Source organism: Clupea harengus, chromosome 4 (genome assembly GCF_900700415.2).
Source record: "Clupea harengus chromosome 4, Ch_v2.0.2, whole genome shotgun sequence".
Classification (NCBI taxonomy): Eukaryota; Metazoa; Chordata; class Actinopteri; order Clupeiformes; family Clupeidae; genus Clupea; species Clupea harengus.
The window spans coordinates 4541345-4549821 of record NC_045155.1 but is presented as its reverse complement, the minus strand read 5'-3'; the positions used below and the strand labels follow the sequence as shown (position 1 = coordinate 4549821).

The following is an 8477-nucleotide window of genomic DNA, read 5'->3' as shown; positions in this document are numbered from 1 at the left end:
CCTCATGCAGTACTGGTGGGAGGGGTTCACGTCTAGTCTCATGCACTCCTCAGCCCCTAAGGAATCTTGCACACACCTGCTTCTCACTTTCCCACCCTGTTGATTTCATCACGCACAGTTTTAATGCACCTTCTGGAGAACAAGTGTTTCAACAATTCCTGGGAATGGGTGTCATATACAGTAGCTGGCCTTCAATAAGTCATCCCATCTGTGTACAAGGCACCTTGTTTGCTATTTTGAATTGTGCTATTTATTATTGTTTGATTGTCCTGGAGGAAATCGTTTTGTCTGTCAAGGACTTGAGTGCTACGTACAGTACAACATTTACAACCTTAATGCTATTTTCTTCAAAACATTTTCACACAGGCCATGACATGTTATTGAAATAACAAAATAAAGGCCACCTTTACACTGGAGACTTCTCCCAAACATGCCTCATGATCATTTGGACACTTCTAACCTCATTGAACGAACGCGTCGAATGAAAGGAGCCTGTGTGAGACCACCATGTTACAGAGGATGGGTAGACTTCCATGGCCTCACTGGCCCAGAACAAGTAATCGCTACAGTCCGGCAGCTTTGGTCGCCAAGTACTGATGAATCCCTGCCTTTGAGAGAAGGCCCATTCTTGTGCCAAGACACGAGGGGGTCTTGCCTTACATGGATCAAGGTCAGACCACAGCTATTTCAAATGGCACAGAGTGTGACTGTGGAATAAAAAGGGGCCTGTAAAGTAATTGGGTAACTGCATATCAGCCTCCCTATGGCCATAACTCCAGAGACATGACTCACTCCCTCACCTTGAGATACTTCATTGCTTTGTCAACACTGACGTGTGAGCTCATGGGACATCACTGATAAGGGCCTGCGTGGGCCCCCCGGCTGAAAACTTACCTGAGAGGACACCTGATTTGACAGGCCAGACACAGTATGCTGCTGACTCAAATGAGTGGGTTGTGTAATGGTGTCACACAACTGTTTGGGGCCTGTCTGGGGTTAATATGAGACAGGAGAGATCCAGGAACTCAGTCACTGATTAGCTAAGCCATTTGTTAGCTTTCCATATAAGGTGTTGTCGATCTTTTAGGGCCGAGCAGTGAATGACGAACAGGGGCTCCACCTAATGAATGTTTAAACTCACTGACTAACATTAGAGTGACAGCTTCTCATTGCTGGTAGCTGAGGCGTGGCATGGTCCCTGATAGCCTTTCTTAGGACTCCTTTGTAGCTTATCGTGGCTCCACCATTATGACTGATATGGGGAGTCAAGTAAAGGAGTTTTATGTACTACACTTTCACTTCCTTACCAGTGAGGTTTTTTAAGGCGAACTGGGGTATACGTGTGTGCATGAATGTGAATTTGTGTGTGTGTGTGTGTGTGTGTGTGTGTGTGTGTGTGTGTGTGTGTGTGTGTGTGTGTGTGTGTGTGTGTGTGTTTGTGTGTTTATGTGTGTGTGTGTGTGTGTGTGTTTATGTATGTGTGTGTGTGTGTGTGTGTGTGTGTGTGTGTGTGTGTGTGTGTGTGTGTGTGTGTGTGTTTATGTATGTGTGTGTGTGTGTGTGTGTGTGTGTGTGTGTGTGTGTGTGTGTGTGTGTGTGTGTGTGTGTGTGTGTGTGTGTGTGTGATTGTGTAAGCACATTCAGAAGCCCTTTGATCTGATGATGAGATAACAATCTAAACTGTCCAGACCAGACCACCTGCATGATCTGCACAAGCCTGCATAACTGACAGGAATGGATTCCTGATAGAAAATCAAAGATGTCAGGAATGGACCTTTTGGAATGGAGAAAAACACAGAGGGCTATCTCCTCTGGTGAACTACTCATTTGTTGGGGGTTAGGTGCTAGTTTATTGTGTCCCCAACAAACATTCTCACCCCCCTGCAGAGACTCTTATCTCAGACCTCTGTCTCTGGTTCTCTCTTCGTACTTTCTTCGTACTTTTGAAACTAGGGACAGAGAAATTAATGTAAGAGTGTTGAACTGAAATGTTATATTGGAAGATGATTTCTGTATAACTCATTTTAATGGTCTCAATCTGAGTGGGAAATGGTCTCAATTCTACAGCTGTATATATTGATTAAAACATGGTTATCAAAGACCTGATCATTCTGGTCTCTGTGAGAGTGCAAAGGTATCTCTCTTTGGAGGGGTTGTTAATGTGTGATTCTCATCTTGAGAAACCTCTTATCTATGGGGGTAATTATTTGGCCAGATGGAGCAATACATGTTAAGATTCCAAGACAAAACCGGTTAATTAAAAAGTAAGGGAGGAATTCATATTACAGACGATAGGTGTACAAAAGAATGAGTTGGAGATCAGCCTGCACAACCAATAGCAAGGTAGCATTTTACATTAAAAGCTAGGAGCTAAGGCTGTGTTCCTAGTAGAGTGGAGTCAGACAAAGAAAATGGGAGTCGGATTAAATATGGTTGAACTAAGAAAACTGTTTTAATAAATGTTACGTTTTCAGCAAAGCGAGGAGAGAGACGCATCTACCCAAACCTTCCAGACGCCTATTCCCTTTATTGGTCTAGGAAATTACGTCTTTACACTCCCTTCACACCCATTTTCTGTTTGGTCAGTTTTTGTTTCACACATGATAGATAAAGGCTCCAAATATCATACCCTAAAAGAGATTCCACATTGGAATGGAGTCAAAGATTTTCCATTGAGAAAGCAAATGTGCATCCTAATGTTCATCAACTTAAGACACATTTTGACATACAGAGAAATTGATGAAAAGTTATTGTATTTTTGGAGTACACCATATTATTATTATTATTATTATTATATACTGTGTATATGTATCAAGGAAAAAAGGAAAAAAATATGTTATTGGGCTCTGACATCAGGCATTCAGAGATTCCTCTGGAAACATTCCTGTTTTCAATCAGTAACAGCAAATAGGAGCAGGAATATTCAGCATCTAGGTGTGATTCTTAAAATTCAGAAGTTTTTCTCCAAACTTTCAATTGCCTTGGAATGTTCATTGCAATGAAATATGGACTGGCGAGTAAAAGATGCTGAGTTGAATGTAGTACTATCTAATTATTATTATTATTATTATTATCTAATCTTATTATTATACAGCATAGCCTTTCTGAAATGTAAGTACACAGAGGGAAAAGCCCCTACATGAAATTGCAGGGGGGCTCCGGTTATGAGACTAAAGGATGTTTTCCTTCTCCCTCTTGTGTGCTCTCCCTGCTTGTGTACTTAAGAGCTAGGCTGATTGTTCTTTTGTTGGCCTCATATCCTTACGAGGGTGGAGCACAACATATCCGCTCAAGTAAATGATAGTTTGGAAAAGGTGTATACATTTTACCTAAGCCTTTGAAAGAGTAAAATTTTCCACCAGCTCTACTATTCTATTTTAATTTCTATACTTAAAGCCATATAAAAACACGCCTGATAGAGATGGGCAAAGTCTGGGAGGAAATCCAAATATTTTTTTTTCCAAGGTTTACCACTAGACCAAACATTTGTCTGCCAATAAGAGTTCTTAAGTAGGAGCGATATTTCTAAACCTGTATGAAAAAGAGGCAAAAACAGTGTCATTTTAACAGCTAAAAGTGTATTTCATTTTTATGGCTCATTCATTGAAGTAAGACAACATTTCATTTTGTGTAAAAAAGTGTACACATCATCACTACCACTTATTTATGTATATTCTGATTCAACCGGAAAAAAAAACAGTTTGTAAAGTTAAGGAAGCACATTCAATGTGAAAACTACTGTATTTCAAAAATGTTAGTAGAAGCCAGCCACCCAGACACACTCATGCAGTGGAGGAGGAGGCCGGCATGGGTGGACAAGGACAGAGGGAGGGGTTAGGGTTGAGGGTGGGAGTGGCCCTGGAAGGCGGGACTGAGCCAGTGGTTTCCAGCCAGGCCTATAAAGCCGGCATTTTTGCCTGCCTCCCTGTCCTGTTTGTCTGTGTGCTCCACTCTTTACTGCCGCGCTCGACTCTCTCTCTCACTCACCCACTCACCCAGCCACCATGAGCACGAGAACCTCATACTCCGTCCGCTCCAGCCGCTCCAACATGCCACTGGCTCAGACCTCCATTACCCGCACCTCCATGGCCCCTGCCTACAGGGCATCCAGCATCTATGGCGGAGCAGGGGGCCAGGGCGCCCGCATCTCCTCTGTGTCCTACTCTGGGGTGCGCAGCGGCGCCCCAGGCTCGTCCTCCAACTACTCCATGCAGGTGAGCGGCAGTGATGCAATGGGTGGCATCATGGGCAACGAGAAGGGGCACATGCAGAACCTGAACGACCGCCTGGCCTCCTACCTGGACAAGGTGCGCAACCTGGAGCAGGCCAACAGCAAGCTGGAGCTGCAGATCCGTCAGGCCCTGGAGAAGAAAGGCCCTGATGTAAATGACTACAGCCGCTTCCAGGCCATCCTGGACGACCTTCGTAAGAAGGTAAGTGGACATGCTGGGGTGGGGGGAGGGCACTGAAATTCTTCTGGGCATAAGGGGTGATTTAGTTTCAGTTCTGGTTGGATGCTAGCAGAGAACCAAGTGGGAGGGATTTGTCTTGATAAATGGCCCATGAATGTGACATGAGACATTTCTGTGGTAAGAAACAGACCATTGCTGGGAAACCTCCTCATGATGGGGGTTTGGGGGTCCTAGATAAACACGGGGGGGTGGAGTTTGCGGGGCCAGAGGAAGGAGGAGATGGAATTTAGATTGCTGGTTGATAGCCAATCATTATCAGCAAGGGCCCAGGGATCAACAGGAAGTGCTTAGTAGGGGGAATACCTTTGGCTCCTGTTCCCCCCTTTGGGCCCTGCCTGTGGCCGACATCTGTGTGAATATGCATACACTTCCTGTATTTATCTTTTCTGTGTTACACATCCAGACGTTTATTTAATCCCAGCGGCTGGAAAATAGCTGACTTAAAGGAGTGTATTTTTTTCCACCCTCAGACGAGAGGAAATCTGCTGTCAGAGTGCAGCTGTACAGAGTGAACATTGTTTCAAATAGCTAAAGAGGGTTTTTTTTTTTTTTGGATGATTTGAGACAGAGTTCAAATTTAATCAGGACCCTGTTTTTTTTTATAAGTGACAGAAATAGGGAGAGCATGAACATAATAAGCGAATCACATGAAAAGGATTGAGGACTAAAATATGGATTTTACAGCACAATGTTGAGAATTACACCAAAAACCCTGCTCCTTACAGTGCTGTTACATGCAGGGTGTGTTCTTAGGCTCGATGGATAAAGTCATTTATAATTTGACATTGCACCAGAAGCTGATGTTGACTAATTGTCATGCTGCAGTTCAATCCATGTTTAATTACTGATTCATACAGTCTTAAATCCCACTTTATCTGAAGTCAAGTACCCACCCAGGAGATGAATCATTTCTGTGGAACAATTCTATATTCTCATGTTTTTGGAGGCGGAGTCATTGGAAACACATCCTCCTCTTTGCCATGTCAGTTCTTATGACCTCAAATGCCTTCCCTAATCTATTATTATTATTATGTGACATAATCTACCCAAGTTCCTCCGCCAGACACAGAAGCAAGGTCTTATCTGAGAGACTGATTGTCACAACTTGCTTGTTCTTGCCCTGGCGATACCACTGTGTGTGTGTGAAGCCTCCTGTCTCTCACCTCTCACAGGCTGGAAAACAGGAAGCCAAGCCCTGACCTCCACCCCAACGTCCACTAGTCATGTTCAGTACACATCATGAGCTTTCCCACAGTAACTGGTTGCCTGTTAATGATTAGCCCACGGACCTTCTCCTGTATGTCCTCTCCTGTATGTCCTCCTTATCAAAGCAAACATGTGAGCCTGTGGAAAATGATCCTGCTATCATCATCCAGAATGCCACATAGCCACAAATTCACACTTTGATGTTGCTGTATTAATCTAGCCAGATTGAAGAAATCAAGCCGTTTATAAATTGAAAGTTCTTTTCTTGTGCCGATTGAGTAGTAAGTCAACACTGACATCATGTGTAGACTGACAGGCGAGCTATGAACATAAACGGGGAGTTTATAATGTACACATCATCCTCCGCATGGAAGACTTTATTATGTGTGCAGTCAGTTGCTGCAGTTGCTAACAGTCTCTCTGGCAACAGGTGTTTGATGCCACCCTGGACAACTCCCGCTATATCCTCCAGATTGACAACGCCCGACTGGCCGCCGATGACTTCAGAGTGAAGTGAGTCCTGCTCGGTCACATTGATATGATACTGTACCAGCCTCCTCTGTGTGTCCAGACATGATCTGACTTTCACCATCTGTGTCCACAGGTATGAGTCTGAGCTGTCCATTCGCCAGTCAGTGGAGGCTGACATCGTTGGCCTGAGGAAGGTTATTGATGACACCAACCTGAACCGCATGAACCTGGAGAGTGAGTTCGAGTCCCTGAAGGAGGAGTTGATCTTCCTGAAGAAGAACCACGACAACGTAAGCATTTGGGACTGTGGGACCAACGTGTACCCAAACCCACTTCAAATGTTGCTGTATTAACTTTTTAATTTGACTCTTTTTCCACAACAGGAAGTCATGGAACTGCGTAACCAGATCGCCCAGTCTGGAGTCCAGGTAGATGTGGATGCTCCAAAGGGCCAAGACCTCGCCCTGATTATGGACGAGATGAGGGCCAAATATGAAAAGATGGCGCTAAAGAACCAGGAAGAGCTCAAACAATGGCATGAATCACAGGTATAAAACAGAACTTTACTTGAATACTTGCCCTTGTGATTATATTGCCATCTATTCCTGCTATTCACATTCAATTCAGTTTGTTTCACTAGCTAGATTCTCAGCGATGCCCACATCAGGAGAGACTTCTCATGTCTTTTCTTTTCGCATCTCTCCTCTGTTCAGATCACAGAAGTTCAGGTTAAGATGACACAGAGCACAGAGGCCCTGCAGGGTGCACGCGCAGATGCCAACGACCTTCGCAGGCAGGTTCAGACACTGGAGATTGAGCTGGAGTCACAGAGGAGCTTGGTAAGTACCGCCAGCACAACATGAGACACTTCCTCCCATCAGTTTTTCTTCCCTTGACGTTTTCACACCTGATGGATTTTCCTCCCCTTTCATCTCCAACAGAAAGGATCATTGGAGGGCACCCTGCATGACACAGAGATGCGTTACAACATGGAGGTCGAGAGCTTGAATGACGCCATCCGCCAGCTGGAGGCCGAGCTGACGCAGCTGCGCAACAACATCCAGCAGCAGACACACGAGTACGAGGCCCTGCTCAACATCAAGATGAAGCTGGAGGCCGAGATCGCCACCTACAGACGCCTCCTGGATGGCGGGGACTTCAAGTAAGCGGCAATATGAAAGCCATCTTTACAGGGCCATTTCATAGATCTCTATGAGGGTAAGATTCCTTTGACTTACCCACTGCCTGTAAAGACCTTCATTTCAGCCTCAAACCATCCTAATCCTGATCCTAACCTTCATCAAAACATCCTAATCCTGATCCTAACCTTCATCAAAACATCCTAATCCTAACCATCAAAACATCCTAATTAGGCTGCATACGCTACAGCACGATCAAAAACGAATACGAATCATCCAAAACTGATGACTAATGGTTTGAAAATTGTTTTCTCACTGTCAGACTTGAAGATGCCATGGAGGACCAGAAGACACTGAAGACAAAAGTCACAACAGTCACACAGACACTGGTGGATGGGAAGGTGGTGTCCTCAAGCACAGAGACCAAGGAGAGGCCATTCTGATTCACTCTCCCCTTACCAGCACAACACAAACACCTCATGGTCCACCATTTACAAAAATGATTTCATAACTTATTACACCTTTGTTTCTCTTACACACACACACCCCCCCAATTCAGAAGGCAAACATCCTTATACTTATAAAAATATAATTGAAGATGTAATGATACAATTTGATTTGTTTGAGAAAATGTTTCTTTTTGGAGCAATTTTTGTAACTCTGCCATTGTTATCCCAACCATGTGTTTCACCAGTGTTTGCTTGTTGTGTTGCCCTGTGTCTGTCTGTTGCCATTAAAAAGCAAATGCATCTAAAAAAAATCTTGAATGTTTCATTTCAATTTAAATCACAAAGTATACATAACTATAAAATAGTATCACTTAAATTCATCCACTCCATCCACTCTTAAATGTATCTTACTATGCAGTGATCAATAACATAGTTTCTAGCGTATCCTGTATTCTATAAAACATGCACATAATTAAAATATCAATACATGGTTAAACATTACTTTCTTTGTGAGACAGAGGGTTCAAATCTTGTTCCAAAGTCTCGATTCAAAATTAGTTAACACTATATTGGTTTCTTGGAAAGAAAAGCAAAGAAGAATGGGAAAAAAAATTGCACACTTGACCTGAAGACTTCGAGAGGTTCAACTGCAAACAAGTTTCAAAGTCACACATCCATCCATCCATCCATAAAATAATAGAATTTACAAGTATGGAAGTGCATTCAAGTATGCCTGATGT

General features: G+C 43.6%; 1 protein-coding gene across 2 annotated transcripts; it reads left to right on the top strand.

Annotated features, from left to right (window-relative positions):
* The first annotated feature begins 3922 nt into the window (after window positions 1-3922).
* krt18a.1 (keratin 18a, tandem duplicate 1) lies at window positions 3923-8048 on the top strand. Of its 2 annotated transcripts, none has more exons than XR_001162526.3 (7): window positions 3923-4433; window positions 6109-6191; window positions 6283-6439; window positions 6533-6697; window positions 6863-6988; window positions 7091-7367; window positions 7611-7838. XR_001162526.3 is itself a non-coding variant. In XM_012831003.3 (7 exons), exons 1-7 carry the CDS (start codon window positions 4005-4007, stop codon window positions 7729-7731), a joined length of 1302 nt encoding a protein of 433 aa, XP_012686457.2. In that variant the 5' UTR covers window positions 3923-4004; the 3' UTR covers window positions 7732-8048. The 2 variants fall into 2 exon arrangements, 1 of the variants encoding a protein (XP_012686457.2); XM_012831003.3 differs by having other exon boundaries at window positions 7091-7311; window positions 7611-8048.
* The last annotated feature ends 429 nt before the right edge of the window (window positions 8049-8477 follow it).

Bases quoted from the DNA above. Each gene is read 5' to 3' on its own strand.
- krt18a.1 (XM_012831003.3), top strand. From the start codon at position 4,005: ATGAGCACGAGAACCTCATACTCCGTCCGCTCCAGCCGCTCCAACATG. The intron at 6,192-6,282 runs GTGAGTCCTGCT...CTGTGTCCACAG, and splicing joins GCCGATGACTTCAGAGTGAA to GTATGAGTCTGAGCTGTCCA. The intron at 6,989-7,090 runs GTAAGTACCGCC...CATCTCCAACAG, and splicing joins TGGAGTCACAGAGGAGCTTG to AAAGGATCATTGGAGGGCAC.